The sequence below is a fragment of the Amia ocellicauda genome, chromosome 9, assembly GCF_036373705.1.
Source record: "Amia ocellicauda isolate fAmiCal2 chromosome 9, fAmiCal2.hap1, whole genome shotgun sequence".
Lineage (NCBI taxonomy): Eukaryota > Metazoa > Chordata > Actinopteri > Amiiformes > Amiidae > Amia > Amia ocellicauda.
Genome location: NC_089858.1, coordinates 3,261,974 through 3,280,475, shown reverse-complemented (window position 1 = coordinate 3,280,475; position 18,502 = coordinate 3,261,974). Strand labels below are relative to the sequence as shown.

The 18,502-nt window shown below is 49.7% G+C and overlaps 1 protein-coding gene across 6 annotated transcripts in view; it reads left to right on the top strand.

The window, feature by feature from the left end:
* LOC136758386 (ral guanine nucleotide dissociation stimulator) overlaps positions 1-18,426 on the top strand; it is a 70,885-nt gene extending 52,459 nt beyond the window's left edge. For 4 of the 6 annotated variants that reach the window (XM_066712671.1, XM_066712670.1, XM_066712667.1 and 1 more), the window contains exons 2-19: positions 3,727-3,837; positions 3,979-4,172; positions 4,382-4,456; positions 4,669-4,862; positions 5,564-5,685; positions 5,768-5,983; positions 6,222-6,325; positions 6,444-6,528; positions 7,994-8,071; positions 9,222-9,308; positions 9,505-9,537; positions 9,755-9,876; positions 10,331-10,426; positions 11,108-11,318; positions 12,462-12,536; positions 13,509-13,754; positions 14,085-14,199; positions 14,758-18,426. In XM_066712671.1, the coding sequence (XP_066568768.1) occupies positions 3,727-3,837; positions 3,979-4,172; positions 4,382-4,456; positions 4,669-4,862; positions 5,564-5,685; positions 5,768-5,983; positions 6,222-6,325; positions 6,444-6,528; positions 7,994-8,071; positions 9,222-9,308; positions 9,505-9,537; positions 9,755-9,876; positions 10,331-10,426; positions 11,108-11,318; positions 12,462-12,536; positions 13,509-13,754; positions 14,085-14,199; positions 14,758-14,933 (2,340 nt within the window). In that variant the 3' untranslated portion in view covers positions 14,934-18,426. The remainder of the gene's footprint in view (positions 1-3,726; positions 3,838-3,978; positions 4,173-4,381; positions 4,457-4,668; positions 4,863-5,563; positions 5,686-5,767; positions 5,984-6,221; positions 6,326-6,443; positions 6,529-7,993; positions 8,072-9,221; positions 9,309-9,504; positions 9,538-9,754; positions 9,877-10,330; positions 10,427-11,107; positions 11,319-12,461; positions 12,537-13,508; positions 13,755-14,084; positions 14,200-14,757) is intronic. The other 2 variants (XR_010819965.1, XM_066712669.1) reach the window with 2 other exon arrangements.
* Positions 18,427-18,502: the final 76 nt, after the last annotated feature.

Genomic DNA, 18,502 nt, shown 5'->3' with positions numbered 1-18,502 from the left:
CACACATATTTGCACCTAGGTGTGATCAGCCGGGGGGGATTGTTTTTGCACCATTGTTACCGTCATGTGACCGAGTCTGAGAAACACTGAGTTTTCTTTGAAATGTGGGATTTCCCTCCACTTGAACTCTTGCCTGCTGCCATAACATAAGCAGACGCCCATGTTCTGCATCTATAGGCAATAAAAATACAGTGACAGTCCACAGTTTACCTTCTCCCTCCCTCCATCTTATCTCATGTCACCTGGAGTCTTTACAGGCAAAAAGATGTCCAACAAACTCAACAGATATAATAGATTAATTAGTTTAACGAACAATATTTAACGAACAAAAAGGCTGAATAATGCGGTTTCACATAAAGGCTATGAATACTTTCAATATTTTCAGAAATTCTAAGGGTTCAAAAGAGTGACTGATCTCAGACACTTTCATTTAATTGTACTTCCTGTTGGGCTGTATAATTCGCTTCTGTCACATCTGCGTGTGCGTGTTTGCTGGAGGGGTGTGTGTTGGGATGTGGGGGGCTCAGGCTACAAATACAAATTAACAAATTGGCTAAATTAGAAAGTAGAAAGGAGTCGACAGCTATTCAGCCTCCAATAAACTAATCTCTTAGAAAATATGGTGTTTAGTTAATTAAGATGTTGATGTTGTTGTTGTTGATTCTGGGATTGACAGGTTTGCAGTGTTAGAAATTCTGGCCTGGTGTCAGGGATGGAAACCAAACAGGTTCTGCGACACCGTATGAGCCGAAACAGATTCGTAGCCACAGGGCATCAACAGAGCTAGGCCATGGGAATGCCCTTTCAGAAATGGTCACATGATCATACGCTCTGTGGTCTAAACGGAGTGTGGATTTTTCCTTTATTTTTCTTTCTGACGCTTTCGTTGTTGTGGAGCAGGAAGGACCCTTAAAGGCAGGGGGATCTCTCGAGGAGGGGGCTAATGTGTGTGCGAGAGACGGGGTGGGGGATCTGGCAAATGTGGACGAAGGCAAAGAACAGTGGCCGGCTGTATAAACCCCATGAATATTGAGTAACTCGAGTATTCAGCGCAACAGATTGCTTTCGGGGCCGGTGTTTTGTCTTCAGCGTGTCGAAGGAGCTTTTGCCGCACTATTGAACCCGAGGATCGCAGACGTGCAAGACTAAGGGGATTCTTCCCCCTGGATTTATCTGGGCCCTGCTGGCACGGAGATCTTTCCCAGTCATCGGCGCTGGCTCCTTCTGAAGATGAGGAGACCGAAAAGAGCTTTTGTCATTTATCAGAGGTCTGCGTACTGTAAACAGCATTCAGACTGAGGGAGTCCCTGCGTTGTGTGCCAAAGCCCCCTTAGGGCCAGCAGTTCACTGTACAATATAAATCCAGGCCAGCCAGCCAGCCAAAGCCAATTCAATTACCCACAACCCCCTTGGGTGGTTGTCCAGAATCCCTCACACTCTCACACACTGCCTATTGGTTCTCTAACCCCCCCCGCCCACACCATGTCCTCATCCATCTGATTATCCCTGGGCTACAGCCAAGGTTGTTGGCCGTCTCTCACAGTGGCAGGCCGCAGCCAGACAGGCAGGCAAAGACAATACAGTATGTGTCTCCGCTTTCCCGAGTTATTTTGCATTCCTATGGGTTTTGTTTTTGCTCCCCCCCACCCCTGACATCGAGTTCGTCTGCGAGGCTGGGGCCCAAGAGCCGTCCAGTTGCGAAACCGTCCGAACAGAAAGGCCATGTGTGGTCTCTCAGTGTAAATGAGCCAGGAATGTAGCATTATTATTCTATGTGTTATTTTGTTTTGTTATTATTACTTGTTTCTCAGTCTGCTGCTTCAGTTTTCATTCCTCGGTTGAAGGTCTCGTCCCTGAGTTGTGATGCGGTTCACGTTGGCCCGCGATGTTGTTTGCGAGAAGCGCAGATGCTCTCGGTTGGAGACGTTTCGTATCTGTGTTCGCCTGCACACATTAAACAATACAGTGTTTACAAATGAAAGAGGCCTTGGGTCGAGCTCCTTCATTGGGCTGGGGTGGTGTGTTTCACATCCGCCCCCCTCCACAATGCTCTGAGTCATCGCAGACCTGAAATGCATTGCCTGGGCTTTGAATTGTGTCTGGAGATTTCAGGGGTTTGAACACTTAACATGCTTTAAACTCTTATGATCTCGATCTGTGCAAAACAAAAAGAGTTCAGTTCTTTAACCTCTAGTTCCAGTAATGTTTGGGATTAATGTTTGAGGGGCTGTGGCTAGCGGCATGGTTGAGCAATAAGCTGCTGTTCCAAGTTGGCAGGCTTTAAATGTAGACTTGGACATCTGAGGCTTTTGCATCTCTGTAAAGCAACATTCTCCTAATTGCTGAGAACTTGAATAACCGGGACCTTCTGACAGCTTTTTAGTTATTTTGAACTTAATGAAGTATAAAGGTTTTGCAGTCCTTCACGGTTGTGTGAAAGTACGTCTCGATTCTCCGCTGTATCGTCCCAGCGCCTGAAACATCGAGTGGTGGTTTTGTCTGTGTAGGACCTGTGGACTGGAAATCCTTTCTCGCTAAAATAATCGTCGCCAGTTAGAGTTACAGGGCCTTAAAAATATATCAAAGCCAGCAGCAGTCGTGCCCAGAAACTGTAAAGGAGTGTAATTATTTCTGAGTCACTCTGCCTTGGCAAGCTGCGCACAGATCTATATACATATACACTTTACTTGTAAACAGTGACATGCAGTGATGCATACACAAGACACTGAGCGCTGAATTGCTAGTTCAGTTTCTGTGTACATTGCGAGGGTAAACGTTTCGTATCGGCCGTGTCTGTGGACAGCTGTACATCTGCAAGAAAATGTTTTGTGAAATAGATAGTTTATCCTGTTCACTCCTGTACTGTAGTGTACTCTGTGAAGGACATTTATTTTTTTTCCTCTCTCTCTTTCCTGTAAGAACAATCCTGAGCCACACTCGGCAATGGCGCTCAGCCGGTCACAAGGGGTGTTGCGATTCTGTCTACAGCTGAAAACAACATTACCCCGGCTGTTTATCGGCTCCCGAAGCATTGAAATGGATCTGGGTTACACAATGAACTTTTGCTTGAAAGAACCATTTGTTTCCCTGTTTGCCTCTAAGCTGGAAAGTAAATTTGCAAGCAACTCTGTTGTTAACCCTTAGCAACCCAGCGCTACGTATATAGCCTATGTCAGATGGAAATACAATAGAAGTACACAAGCATATGGTTCAAGTGTTTGAGTTTTCCATATGAGAGAGGCCTTCAGAACTGGGATGATAATATTCTTGTCAAGCATCTTAAATTCTTAATGGTTAAGCTGGTTCTGTGAACTGTACTGAGGTGGTTATTTCTGTATTATTGTAATTGGCAAAATGCATTAGATCCAAACACCGAAAAACCTTCTAGGGATTATCTTGAGATCGCTAGGTGGTGACGTTTTAATATGGAGGTCATGACAGAAATTATCCTGGGATCATGAGATCGCAAAGACCCTGCTTTTGTTTTTGTGGATGTGTTTTGCTTTGTTCGGTCATGGCCTCAACGAGCCTCCTTGCAATCCTGCATTTCAGATTTCCGATCCCCGGCACCGATCAGTCACACAGCCGAAGCAAAAACTGAATACAATGTTTAAGTGTGAGAGGATGTACTGAGTGCCGTGTCTGTCGGCACCCATTGTTGTTACTGGGGGCAAGGTCGGCATTCCTGACGTCTTCCGTAACCCTCGCTTCTCCTTGCTCTTCCAGAACTCGACCCAGGAGATTGGTGAGGAGGTAGAGGAGGGAGCCATATACACCATCACCCTCAGAAAGGTCCAGGTCCACCAGGCGGCCAGCAAGGGCCAGCGATGGCTGGGGGTGAGTGTCTGTGCCTCTGCGTCCAGTTTGATTCAGTGCGGTTTGTCCCGGTTATCAGTGCCTGTTCACCGTCCGCATCTGAAAGTGTGCCGTCCAAAGCCAATAAGTAAGCAACTGTTTGTATGTGTCCCCGCCGCGCAGGTGGAGACAGAGTCAGCTCTGAGCCTGTACGAGACGTGCAAGGTGCGCACCATCAAGGCGGGCACCCTGGAGAAGCTGGTGGAGTACATGGTGTCAGCATTCAGAGGCAACGACTCGACCTACGTCACCATCTTCCTGTGCACCTATCGCTCCTTCACCACCACCAAGCAAGTGCTGGACCTGCTGCTCAACAGGTACGTGAGACGCACTAGACACACTCAACACAAGACACACACTGGACACACACTCACTGTGGACTGAAACGCACGCTGTCAGCTGAGTACCCCCTCTCCCTGTCAATCCTCACACAACTGGCCCCGTACACCCCACCACGGACCCTGACACCATACACACCCGTCACTGTTGCACCTTGGACCCACTCTGATCCTCTCTGCTCCGCCAGGTACGCCAAACTGCACCACCAGTCCAGCGTCGAGGGTTCCAGACTGACGCACGATGACCGCACTGAGCTGAAGAAGTAGGTGTCCCTTCCTGCAGTGCTGACGCTTGACAATAATGGGGACCGATTCTTGGCCAAGACATCTCTGTTTCATTAAGAACCTCTGCCCATTCTTGTCAAGGTTTGCCCTAAAAGCGATTGTCAGAAGTCAGTTGCTTTTAATACCGCAGCACTTTGTGGCCCCTGCACTTGACTGACTGACCGTTTCTCTCTCTCTCTCTCTCTCACAGCACTATCTCCTCTATCCTGGGTGCCTGGCTGGACCAGTACTCGGAGGATTTCTGGAAGCCGCCGGAGTACTCCTGTCTGCGCCGCCTCATCTCCTACCTGCACCTCAATTTCCCCGGCTCGGACCTGGAGAGGAGGGCCTGCAACCTGCTGGCACAGTTCCACCGGCGGCAGCTCCGCGAGCCCGAGCAGGAGGGTAGGCATCCCCGGCACCGGTGGGGGGGGGATACGCACACTTGACTGACTGACACGGCGCTGACACGGACCGCCCCCTCTGGGGAATAGTAAATTCCCGGAGAAGTGTGTAAAAATAGAGAAGTCAAAGGAGGAAGTGGGGACGCAGTAAAAAGACTGCGGTGAAAAGGAATGGAAGAGCTCACACATTCAAAAGCATTTTTTCACCCCGAGGGTTTATTCCGAGTTGATTGTGTATGGACTGTGGTCTTCCCCCCCAGCACTGTTTTCTTGAAAGGCAGTGAGGGGGAGCTGCCACAGGCTTTTATTAGAACATAAGTGTCCAGTTGAGAGGAGCCCATTCGCCCCATCGTGCTCGCTTGGTGTCCATTAATAACTAAGTGATCAAGGATCCTATCCAGTCTGTTTCTGAATGTTCCCAAATTGTCTCTTCAGCCACATCGCTGGGGAGTTTGTTCAGATTGTGACGCCTCTCTGTGTGAAGAAGTGTCTCCTGTTTTCTGTCTTGAATGCCTTGAAGCCCAATTTCCATTTGTGTCCCCGGGTGTGTGTGTCCCTGCTGATCTGGAAAAGCTCCTCTGGTTTGATGTGGTCGATGCCTTTCATGATGTTGAAGACTTGAATCAAGTCCCCATGTAAACACTCGATTTGTCCACTTACACAACTCAGTGTGTGAACAGTCACGTGTCTCCTCTTGGACAGTGCTGGACCACAGCGCCTGCACCTTCACCATGCTGGAGGAGAATGGCTACGACGACGACCGGCCCGACTTCCTGTCCTTCTCCCCCGCGGTGGTGGCCGAGCAGTTCACGCTGATGGACGCGGTGAGTGCCGGCTACAGGGACTTTCCATTTGAAGTGAGACTGTTCTCCCCTGGGCGCTGTTTTAACCCGTGCTGTTCTGTAGGAGCTGTTTAAGAAGGTGGTGCCGTACCACTGCCTGGGCAGCATCTGGTCCCAGCGCGACAAGAAGGGCAAGGAGCACCTGGCGCCCACCATCCGCGCCACCGTCACCCAGTTCAATTGCGTCACCAACTGCGTCATTGCCACCTGCTTGAGCGACAAGGGGCTCAAGCCCACGCAGCGTGCCAAAGTGGTGGAGCGCTGGATCGAGGTGGCCAGGGTGAGGCGCTGCACGTTACACTCGTTATTTCAGATGCCCATTTGATAGCTGCTGCTTCTCCTTCCATTCAGTTATCCTTCTGTTCTTCTAACAATCACAGTTGAGAAGGTTACATAATCTATTAGTGATGAGACCCTGTGCCACCGGTCACCTCCATTGAGCAGCTCAGCTGTGGTGGCCGGGTGATGTGCTGGTGGAGCTCGGTAGCGTGACGTTGGGCCTGTGTTGTGTTTCGCAGGAATGCCGGATCCTGAAGAACTTCTCCTCCCTGCGAGCGATCCTGTCAGCTCTGCAGTGCAACTCCATTCACAGGCTGAAGAAGACGTGGGACGAGGTCTCCAGGTATGATGGAGGAGTTGTGGGGGGTTGGGGGAGGAGTTGTTCAGGGTGTCTCTCATCAGACCACCGTGCCTTCCATGTCTCCGGCGGCTGCTGTCTGACCCGCTGCTTTTCTCCTCAGGGAAAACTTCCGCATCTTTCACGAGCTGTCGGAGATCTTCTCAGACGAGAACAACCACTCCCTGAGCCGAGAGCTGCTCATCAAGGTAGGCGTGTGTGCGCGTGTGTATGCGTGTGTATGCGTGTGTATGCGAGTGTGTGTTGGTCTCAGGCAGAACACAGACTGTAACACAGGAGCCCAGGTTTGAACTTTTCTTAGGTTAGCCAACACCCATGCATGAGTCAAATAAGAGTCTTAAAATCTCCTTCCTGTCATCTCCCTCTCAGTGTTCCCAGCCCTTGAAATAAAGAGGACTTCTCTAAAGGACCCCCCAGATTATATTTTCCAAGCAAAGGCACTGACTGCGCTCGGCCCCAGAGCAGTGGTGCTGTGTCTGCTTGCAGGCGTGCTGGGGGGCTGTCTGTGGCCCTGGCCTGCGGTTCGGGATGCAGCAGAGCGAGTGCTGACTCATCCAGTAGCCCCCCCCCCCCGTGCCCTCGCTGTACTTCTGAGAACTCGGCGTCCGCTGCGGGGGGCAGGATGTGGCCGAGCACCTGTGCAGCAAGCGGCGCGGTGGGAGCCCGAAAAGTGTTGACTTACCAGGCCGGCACTGGGGCTCTGTAACGCTTCTTGCAGCAGACCACTTAGTGGTTTAGCATTTGTGCTTGCAAGCGCACAATAGAACAACGCCGAACAAACAAACACACGAACAGAGCATCGATGGTCTTCAAATCAGTCACTTCCGCTGCTCATAGACGCTCCAGCAATGACGGGAATTGTGTGCTCTCTCTCTCTCGGCACGCAGTCTGTAGGCTGAGGAATCCGGCGCGTCTCTGACCGTGCCGGCGGAGTGCGCAATTGGCGCTGGCACATTCCATGGAGCTTTGAGGCGCTGCCTGCTCTACAGAGCTGCTCCTCAGTCTTTGCCCATTATTGAAGCATTCCTGCATGGGAGAGCGCCCGGGCCGGTGTGAAAACGTGCCGTATAGTCCTGACATTGACCAGATGCAGGGCAGCCGCATACTTCGCATTCCTTCCCCTGCCAGATGGGCACAGCCCCCTCAGAGTGGGCGTGGTCCCAGGGCAGGAGTGGAGGGAATCCCTGTGGCGTCACAACAAGCTGCCCCTACTGATAAAGCAAGGGCCACACCTCGGAGATGAGCCAGGGAGGGCTATCCCAGGGAGATAAGAGAGCCTGCATCACTATCTCTAAGCGGCAGCCGGGACAAGGTGTACCCTGGAAAAGCCGGCAGAACTTCACGTCATCACCCTTCCGAAGACTCGTATTCAGTGATGTCTTTGAATCGTGATCCTTTTATAACACACCCCAGGCCATCGCAAAGCACCTGAACGTATTGAAAGAGAGGCTCTGTGTTGTAGTCCACTCCCTACGCCAGCTCCCCATCGTCTTCCCATGAGCCACAGCGCTAAAACACAGATGGATGCGTGTATGTTTGTATGTGTGAGTGGCAGGGTCTGTACATGTGGCCCGGTGGATGAGAGTCAGGGTTCGGGTTGGTAAATACGGGATTCTGACAGAGTGTCTGTCTGTCTCCGTCTGCTCTGCACAGGAGGGCACTTCGAAGTTCGCTACTCTGGAGATCAACCCCAAAAGGGCCCAGAAGAGGCATCAGCAACAGAGAGATCTGGTAAGAGGAGAGCAACGGACCGCCTGAGCTGCTTCAGCCGAACCGTCCACAGAACTAGTGTCCCCGTAGTGCCAAAGAGGGCTGTGACTCATTATGATAATGCTGTGTAATCAATATTTGCTCAAATTGATTTACCACCAGCTGTACGATGCCTGAGTAATTGGACTGCACTCTAAAACATTAATCCTGGTCCATAATCATAATTCAGTTGCTTGTAAAAATAAATAATTAGGAAAATAAAGAGAACAAGAATTTCAAAGGAATTCCATTTTCTTTTGACTTTCTAGAATGTAAACCGTAAGTCCAAATGCTCCCTCTATTGGCAGTGAAAGGTACCATCAACCGTCCTGTGATATAAAGCAGAGACGCAGTGTTTGAGCGCCCCCTTGTGGTGCTCTTGAGGAACCAGCAGATTGAGAAATGCACAAGCGGTCCAGATTTCCCACAACAAGAAGCAATAAACAAATAAGTGGATAGCATTTTCCTTTTTTTGTTTATAGCTACTTGAAACGCTGAACATATTTGTCCCATACTTCCAGTTATTTGTCCCTGCCCAGGCATCTGAGCCTTGTGAAACAGATACAGACCCCCCCCAGCCCAGCCCGATCACAGCTGCCTCCGAAGCACATCAATTAGGTCGCCTCCGGACCACACTGGCCGCTTTGTCTGTTGATGCTCTGTCTGTTGACTGCTGGCACAGAGCGTTCCATGTGCGTCCTGTCGGGCCGACTGTGCCGTCCACAATCGGAGTTCTGTTCTCCTCTCCGCCGGCTCACAATCTGTTCCCTGTCGGCACTGAAGCTCCCAGTCCATCACCCATTGACCCAGACGCTTCCCGGTTCCCTCTCTAAAGCCCGGCCTTTGCTGGAGGGATGTGCATTGTGTAGCCCAGGAGCTCGGCGCGTGTTGAGACGGACGCCGCGCTCTGTGCTGGAGAGATGCTCTCGCCTGGCTCTAGGAGGAGATAAATAAGCAGCTCGTTCATTCAGTGACAATCGGGAACTTGTTTGCGTTATAACTTAAACCCACTCTTGTTCTGTTATTGGATTTCTTAGCACTTCATTGTTACATTGTATTAGTGGAGTAATCTGGGTGAAGCCCTCTTGCTCAGTGCTCCTCCCTCACTCCGCTCTGTGCGTCTGTGTTTCAGGGCGTGATGCAGGGCACCATCCCGTACCTGGGCACCTTCCTCACAGACCTGGTGATGATGGACACAGCCATGAAGGACTACCTGGATGTAAGTGAAGTCTACAGGATTTTTTGGACACTGGCTTTAACCTTTAGTAAAATAAGATTGAAAAGCACTCTTGAATACATTTTTTGTAATTTTTTCTTTTGATTTATTTTGGTCTGCTCACCGCTATTTTAAATGTGCTATTCACACTGCCCACACTGATTGTTACTGATGTTTAATTTGTTTGCTTTCTCTCCAGGGTGGATTAATAAACTTTGAAAAGAGGAGAAAGGTAAGAGTTGATTTTTTTTGTTTACCCATGCAAACGACTTAATGTATGCTGTGTTGGGATGGTCTCCGGTCATTTTAAAGTGGGAAAGAGCATGAACTGTGATGGGGCAACACTTTATTCTGCATTTCTGTGCTGGAGGTAACTGGGTGTCACTAGATACCATCTCAGTATTTGTATCTTTTTCTGTCCCCCGTGCTCTTCCCTCTCCCACCGTCAGGAGTTCGAGGTCATCGCCCAGATCAAGCTCCTGCAGTTGGCCTGCAACAACTACAACTTCACTCAGGAGGGGCAGTTTGTGGAGTGGTTCTCTGGGGTGGACAGACTCACTGAGGCTGAGAGGTGAGTGAGAGAGAGAGACAGAGGGAGAGAGAGTCGACGTGGCCCTTTGTTCAGATGATTGAGTCTTTAAAGCTCTGAATTGCCTTCTTTTCCCCAATTTCTCAGAAGAATTGAAGTATTTAAGAGACCATTCATCCTGCTCTCTTATTGTCCTGTAGCTGATTTGGGAGAGTTGCGAGTTTCCATTCTGCACGTGGTCTTTCTTTCATTTTTGTTTCATTCTGGTCTTTGTTATAAATTAGTATAGAAATAGGGAAGAAAATGACTTAAAGGGAAACACCTCCAATGGTTTTATAGTCTTAAAAGACCAGGAATAATCCATTTGCTCTTCTCATAAAGATCCTACTGTGTAACACAAATGATTAGCTCTTGAGCTCTTGATAACCCGAGCAGATGCGTGTTCAGACCCCCAGTCTGTGCTGTTCTCCTCAACCCGTCCCGTCTCCGTCCACAGCTACAGCCTGTCCTGCGAGATCGAGCCGCTGTCGGAGTCCGCCAGCAACACGCTGAAGGCCAAGAAGAACACGGGCATCATCAAGCGCTGGAGCGAGTAAGTGTGTGGCCCCCAGCCCGCCGGTCATTGCCTGCTATTGGCCCCCGCCGCCACTCCGACCACCTTGTGTGAACGTGTGCAGTTGGGCCGCGGGTGTCAAGGCCAGTTCCTTGATAAGCATGTGTGGCCTTTCCCAGCAGGCAGCCGGGGCTTCAGGATCTCACGGCACTCAAGGCCTGCGACTCGGTTACACACGGTGGGGCGGGGGGGCGGTGGCGTTGGCGGTGGCGTGTGCGGAATTGTTCTCGACATGTGATGCACTCTTTGCGAACATTGTTGTTAGGCCTGATTGGGCCTGTATGCTGTCACAGTGCGGCAGGGTTGTGAGTTTGCTCCAGAGACTGTGGGCTCTGTGTGTTTTGGCCCTGTGGTGTGTGTCTGGTGTGTGTCTGGTGTGTGTCTGGTGTGTGTCTGGTGTGTGTCTGGTGTGTGTTAATATCTGCAATTGTATGGGGGTTTCGTATGGAATGTATGGACGTGTGTTGTTGCTCTGTGTATATTTACTTATATAATTTAATGTATGCATTTTGCTTATTTTCTCAAATTCAATGCGAGAGATTTGGCTTGTGCCCAAACAGTATTATTGCGTGTGTATCTGTGTGCCAGTGTGTGTTTCAGTGTGCTGTTCATTGTCAGTGTGTGTCTGACCGGGCCGTGCTCCCTGTCCATGTCTCCCAGCCGGCAGCCCCCCAGCGCTGAGGCCAGCTGCAGCGCCGGCAGCTCCCACTCTAAGTCCTTCGAGCAGCTGCGCTACGGGCCCTTCCTGGGCGGGGGCAGCGGGGACGGCGGCGACTCGGTCAGCGTCACCTCGGCCGGCTCCAGCAGCTCCGACGTGGAAGAGATCAACATCAGCTTCATCTCCGACTCCCCGGAGTCCCACGAGAAGAAGGTAGGTGACTGGATTAATGCTGTGAACCTAGGGGGGTGGGGCTTGGTCCTAGGGAGCAGGTGGTAAGTGTCAGGAGCCTTATAGATATATGCAGTGTTCGTGTTTGTGAAACTGGGCCCGAGTGTTACAGGACAGACGCTGTACGCTGGCGGTTACTGAGGCACAGTCCACAGCAGACATGAACATGGACACTGGACTGTTTCACTAGAGTCTGTTTTTGTTGCCATTGTTGTTTTTCAATACTAGCTTGTATTTTTAGGTCTTGTTTGAATTATTATTTTAAGTTCAATATTGCAATTTCTTTTCTTATTCTGCAAATGCTTTTGGTCCGTTTTTGTTACTGAAAATGTCCGTACTGCAGTGTGCACATTTATTAGCAACCCCTTGGCTTCTGTTTTGATTTGCTGCGCATATGAAATCAATTCACTCCCCCCAAACCAATCCCGGAGCTGAGGCAGTCAAATTGACTGCTTCTCTATTCAGAGCAATGACTAGGATATCCCACCCGTGCCACGGATTGCAAACCAATAGAGAGAAGGTGAAAAAATCCACAAACCACGAAATGCAAGACTTTGTAGTGGTGTTGGTTGTCTAATGAAAATGAAACTGGAGCAGTAAATGTAAGACACTAGTCCAGTCCATCATGCTGTTGTGCACAGGGCAGGGGGTGAGAGGGCAGACTTGCATATCGAAAGATCTTGATCCCAAACACACTTTTCCCAAATCGGGATTCCTTTAAAACGGAAGAGTTTTCAAAAGCAAATCCATCGCTTGTGTGGTTCTTTGCACCGTGGCTGTGCAGATGTGTATCGGTGACCAATCCTGGATAACGTTACCAGCCAAAAAGCGTTAATAAATCTGCACACTCCTCTTCGGACCCTGCCGTGTTCATATGTCCGTTGTCGGCCCTGAGACACGCCCGGGTGCTGCCGTGGCTGTCCTGGCTGCCGTCGCTCTTGTCTGCTCAGTTACTCTTCTCAGTAGCGATGTGAGGAGCTGTTATCTGTGCTCAGTCTGAATGTGGAGGCGTGTCTCGACTGTGCCGATATGTAGCCTCGAGTATGAACTGTCCGCCGTCTCTGATGACTCTGACTGTAGTTCATGACGATTGTAATAATAATATGTAGTTTAATTCCTTTGTAGACCGCCACGCCTACTGTAAAACATTCCAATTCTACCTTAGGCAAGGGATGCATCCTGCCCGAGACTATACCCACGGTACTATACTTTCGCAATTCTATACTTTTATATGTGAAAAGTTGTATGTTGCACACAGTCACACTATCTCTTGGGGGATCAGAGTGTTACATGTTACTTGGATGATGATAACTGATTTTATGTCAAACCATATACATCACACATTACATCACTTATCCGTATAGAGCATTGTGTGAAATCTCTCAAAACCCATCCCCCGATTTCCCACTTGTTCATTTGTGTTGTGTGTGTTTATTTGACTCTGGGTGCATTTCACAGTTCTCTCATCTGATACTCTGGGCACTTTTGGCTCTTCCCCCACCCCCCCCCCCCCCACTCAGTAATTTCTATAATTTCCTGTCCCCCTGGGGTTCGGGTACTTATTGGAGCTACTGCATGTCCCATTGTCCATGTTTAAGTCTGTTACGTGTCTGTGGCATTGCTGACACCCTGTCTGCTGTCTCTCGTGGACCCCTGTGCTCAGATCTCTCGAGTGTGGGATGCTTCGTTATAAACCACGTGCAGTGAGAGAAACTAACATTCACCGGGGAGAGGAAGACTGGAAATAATACACGCAGAATTTTAGAAATCTATTCATCTTGATTTGATATCGCACCCTTCGACAGAGAATTGCCAGGGAAGTGCTTAACAGTATTAACGTGTTCAGGAAGTACAGCCAGTCTTCCAGGGTTCGCAGGCACAGCTCAATTTAATTACGTCACTTAAGTCCCCTTTCATCTGGATTTTAAGAAGGGGGAAAAAAGTCCTGCCGACCTTTAAACACTCAAGGTATTTAAACTTCCTGAAACAAACAAGCTTACCGAGTTACAAAGCATCGTTTTAGTTGGAAACCGAATGGACTCCAGTCTCGAGTTTCCCCTCCTCGCGAGGACGAGCACAGGGGCAGGGTCACAGCGCCGTGTGTGTTTGTGGCCGCGTGGTCGAGGTGTCGTCACTCAGCGCCAGTCTCTGTTTCACCCCCCCTTCCCCCAGTTCTGGGAGTCCACGTCGCTGTCGTCGCTGGACACCTCGGGGATGGGCTCGGGCTCCAGCAGCGCCTCGTCGTCATCCATGTCCTCCACGCCGGTCAGCGCCTCCCGCTCGCACAAGCGCTCCGTGTCGGGCGTGTCCAGCTACTCGTCGCTGTCCCTGCCGCTCTACAACCAGCAAGTGGACGACTGCTGCATCATCCGCGTCAGCCTGGACGTGGACAATGGCAACATGTACAAGAGCATCCTGGTGAGAGAGGGACGGAGGGAGGGGGTTTATTTAACCGGCACAAAATTATATACTAATAACTTGCAAAAGCAGGAAGAGAATTGGGAACTGTGTGTCGACAGTTAGAGCGATTATAAACGCATATCTTAAAAAGAAGGAATGGAATGACTGACTCTTTATTATTTAAAATTCTGTTCCATTTGTGTTCGGTGTTGCGCACCCCACAGAGTCATAGAAACATAGAATATTTTAATAAATCGCAATAAAAACATTTATTAGGGGAGAGAAGCAAAAACCTGACTTAACGAGGCACGGACGAGGAGACTGACATGGTGTGTGTCTGTCCTGCAGGTGACCAGTCAGGACAAGACGCCAGCGGTTATCAGGAAAGCCATGGTCAAACACAACCTGGACCGCGAGAGGCCGGAGGACTACGAGCTGCTGCAGAAGATCTCGGAGGAGAAAGGTCAGCTTGCCGAGACATGACACCACACCACCCGACATAGTGCCGCAGGGGGACAGTCGCCTCTTACTCCTTCCCCTGCGATGTGTTTGAAGACTTTATCCAAGACAACTTGTGTATAAAAATGCATTCGGACTGTGAACTCTGTTTTATCACAGAAGGTACACAGTTTTAATAGCGGTCACAGGATTTATATGGCAGTTAATTGACGTGGTGCACAAGGAGGCCAAGCAACATCTCAAACGTGTGTGCATTTAATAAAAATAAAATGGCTCAGTCATGACATTTAGGAGAACCTGAATTCAGCGTTTGACTGTCCTCAGCTTGTGTTTTATGGCCATGAGTCGTGAAGTATCTTTCATCGCTGTTTACTGAGAACAAAACAGGCCACTGAACATTTCCCTTAATCATTAAGTAAACAAAAAGACTGGAATGGACTGGACTGGTGTACATGTGTGACTGGACTCATTGTGGTGGTGATGAGAGAGAACGAGAACCTCGAGTCCCCGGCTTATCTTTCGCTTCCCAGGTTTTTATCGATTACTTCCTTTCTCTCCGCAGAGCTGAAGATCCCAGACAACGCCAACGTCTTCTACGCCATGAACTCCTCAGCCAACTACGACTTCGTGTTGAAGAAGAGGGGCTTCCCCAAGGCCGGGCGTGCCAAGCACGTGGCCAGCTCCACCCTGCCCCGCATGAAGCAGAAAGGCCTGAAAATCGCCAAGGGCATCTTCTGAACACCCGGCCTCTGCCCCACCAACTGCCCCACCTGCCCCACCCGCCATCCCCCTTCCCTGCTGCCAGAGAGGAGAGGAATGGCCGTCAGTATTACATGAACAAAAACAAACTCTGACACTTAAAGAACAATGACAAAAAGACAGAAGGACCCTGTACAGACTGTGCAATACGGAAAGAGGTGTGCCTCACGGAGAGGCAAGCCGGAGAGCTCTTATTGTGTGCAGGGGCGCCATGTTTACAGGCCTTAGTGCCCAGCTGCCCATCTTTTTGGAGGGCAGGAACTAGGACCCTCATGCCTTTTCTGTGCCAGGTGTGAACTGATATTATTTGAGGACCCTTGGGAGGGTTTCCACGTGAAGGACTCGGCCGTCCCTGGAGTTCCCTGGGGAAGGGACAGTGGACATTACTCTGCCCACGAGAGCAGAGTCCCCAAGGTTGGTTCGGTAATGAGAGTCCAGGAAAAGGGGACGGGGCAACGTCCAGCCTGGCATCCAATAATCCTACTCCTCCCTCTGTGTGCGGCACTGACTCCGCACTGTCCCGCCCACCGACTTCGGTTTCGTTTCCCGAGCTCATCGGGAAAGAAGAGACTAGTTCCTCATAACACTAAACCCCCTTTTTTTTGTCTTTTGTAAGCTCAAGAAACTCTATTTCAAACTCTGAAGACAAAGGGTTTTGTTTTCGTTTTGTTTTTTGTACTGGCCCACCCCAGCCAAAGACTGACAGACAGACCTCCAAATGTGGACCTCTTGAGCTGGGCCTTACTGCTAAAGGGATTCCCCTTTTCCACATCAAAACCTGTCCCTTGTCCCACACAAGGATGGCTGACACTGATGTATAAAAATTTGCGGGACACCGTTGGGTGGATAAAAAAGGACAAAATTCCCACCGGAGGAGGTGTCCCCGTCCTTTACAAATGAGTTAAACTGACACATTTACATCCACTACTTTTGTACAGTAAAGCAAGGGCATTATAACGAATCAATTTTTCTTTTCTTTTTGGTTTTGCTAGACTCTTTTCCAAGTGGTGCTAACAGATGTTTGAAATCTGCTCATCCCGGTTAGAATCTCAGAGTCCTGTAGCGACGGTTTGAGTCGCATTGCCCCCCCACCACCACACACACACTGACCACATTGGACAGGTCAGTGACCCCCTGTCGACCCCAGCAGTTTTTCCCAACACAACAGAAGAGAACTGACTTTTTTAAATGTTGTCTTTCGTGCTTTCCAATGACTGACAGTGGGCAGAGTGAGCCAGGAGGCGTCCGCAGCGAGTCCAATGAGGACAGTCCAGGGAATCGAGCTCTGCCCGGGGCGTGGTTTCCCTCCTCTGGACGCTAGAGGGAGCCCCTCGCAGGCCTCGGTGATTTCCACACCAGCGAGAATTCCCGTCATCCTTCCTCGGGAGGAACCGGGCGCGGTGGCGGACATTTCCAGAACTGTCTGAAGGACTTCTGCTCAAATGCTGGAACTGCCTGCGACGAGGAGAGCAGCGCCCAAACGCACCCCACTGTCTTACTCTACGGTGAGAGGGAACGGGATCTGTTCGTAGGGTTTTGTTTTGGGTTTTCTTGCCCAACATGTATAGTTTTAAATGATGAATAAGGACTGTAGACGTACCCTGTTCACAGTTCCAGCCACTGCCTCCCCTTCAAGACTGTGACATGTTTAATGACCACACCTCCTCCCAGAACCCCCCACTCTGCTTTTCTGCAGCCCTCAGGAAAAATGCCTGTGAGAGTCGGGCAGGACACTAATAATCTGGACCTTGTCAAGATAAAACAACAGACTGTAAATGTGCTAAATCAGTTTAGGGGGAGAAACTGGAAACTGAACATGAAAGAAACACTGAAACACGAGACACTGAAAGAGGCCTCTGTTCATCGTGCTGAAAGCCATGTCCTCCCTTCATCTCCAATACAGGCAAAGGGGGCGTGTGGGACGTGGGGCTCTGGGGTTACTTTTACATGTGCCAAAGACCAGGGCGAGGGGGTGGGCAGCAGGTGCGCGTGTTTATGTGTGAGTGTGTGTTTGTGTGTGTGGGGAGGGGTATTGGGGAGGGATGGGGAAGGGGGTATGGGGTTGATATACACATCATTTGGGAATGCTTGCCCAGACCGTGACACTGTTTCATGTGACTACCCACAATGCCACTGGCCCGTCTCTCATCCAGGGGCTGACGGTTCCCTGGTTCTGGCACGTCCACCGCCCCTGTACTGCACCCAGGACGCTCGCAGAGGACTCCACTGCCGGACAGCCGGGACAATTGTCTTTTTCGGGAGTAAAAACAACTGATGGTCTCTCTAGAACCGCAGCAGGAAGGCGAGGGAGGACAGCTCTGGTGAGGGGGGCGCCTCTGACCTTGCGGACACGCGTCCCCGTCCCGCCTCAAGTGAAGGCGGCCAGACCAAACATCTTGACCTGGGTCTTCTCTTCCCGTCAACTGTTTATTCACACCACTGACATCCCTCCCGTACCAGTTCGCTCTTCTCCGCTGACGGCATCGGCAGTAACCCTGTGCTGCCAGAATCCACTCCCACGCCGACGGTGAACCCAAACAAACACTGAGCCGATGGAAACAGGCAATGAAGATGCCTCTTTTGAGGACCTTTGCATTGGACCTCAGCAGAGTTGCACAGGGACTGCAGACGGAGGAGAGGAAGACGGCGCTGGCTCAGATCTCATTAGTCCCTTATTCGTGTCTAATAGATTTCATCTCCATGCCTATTAAACTGGAATTGTCCGCACAATGGGTGTTTTAACAGGATTCCTTCGCCTCGCCGTTCAGCTCTGAACGGCCATCAAATTCAAGTGACTCTAAAAATACCGGCTTTCTGCAGACTTCCGTAATCGCCGAGTCTCCGTCAAAGGAGATTCTGGTCTTCAGTTGCAGAACCACTCACTGTTTTTAATCATCTCCACCAAAGATCGAGGGAAGGACCCCCGAACACACGCAGAACAGCCCCTGCCCGCGACGTGTACCAGAGACTGCCGCCCACAGAACCTGTGACCCTTTTGCGAATATTGTCCAAAACCTGGTGCCATTTTTTTTCTCTTACTTGAAAAGAAAAAAATGAAGTAAATAACAAACTTTTCTAACGAATTGCAGTGTTTTGGTTGTTTTTTTCTTTTGTATTTTTTTTTTGTACAAGAAAAAAAAAAAGATGATGAAATGTCCTTTGTAACTTGCTTTTACTTTTAGTTTTTTTGGATTTTCTCGTCCCAGCTTTATTTATTGATTTGTACATAGTGTCATGTGTAGCATTGTACATTTTCTTTTCTTATGAAATTATAAATTAATATATAAATATATCTGACGTTTATAATACAGTAATTGTGAGTTCCCGGTTTCTTGTCCCTAGCTTTTGTTTCTCCTTGTCGATCTTGTTGTGTCTTTTTGTATAATGGAACAACAGCTTGTCCCTACCCTGAGAGCACTGTTTATTATGTTGGAGACACCCATCTAATAAAACTCTACAGTGTGGTATAACACGCGTCTGTTGACCTTCAATCTACACGCATGCAGCATCCCGAGCTGCTCCTACAAGAAAGGGTGCAGATATGGCAA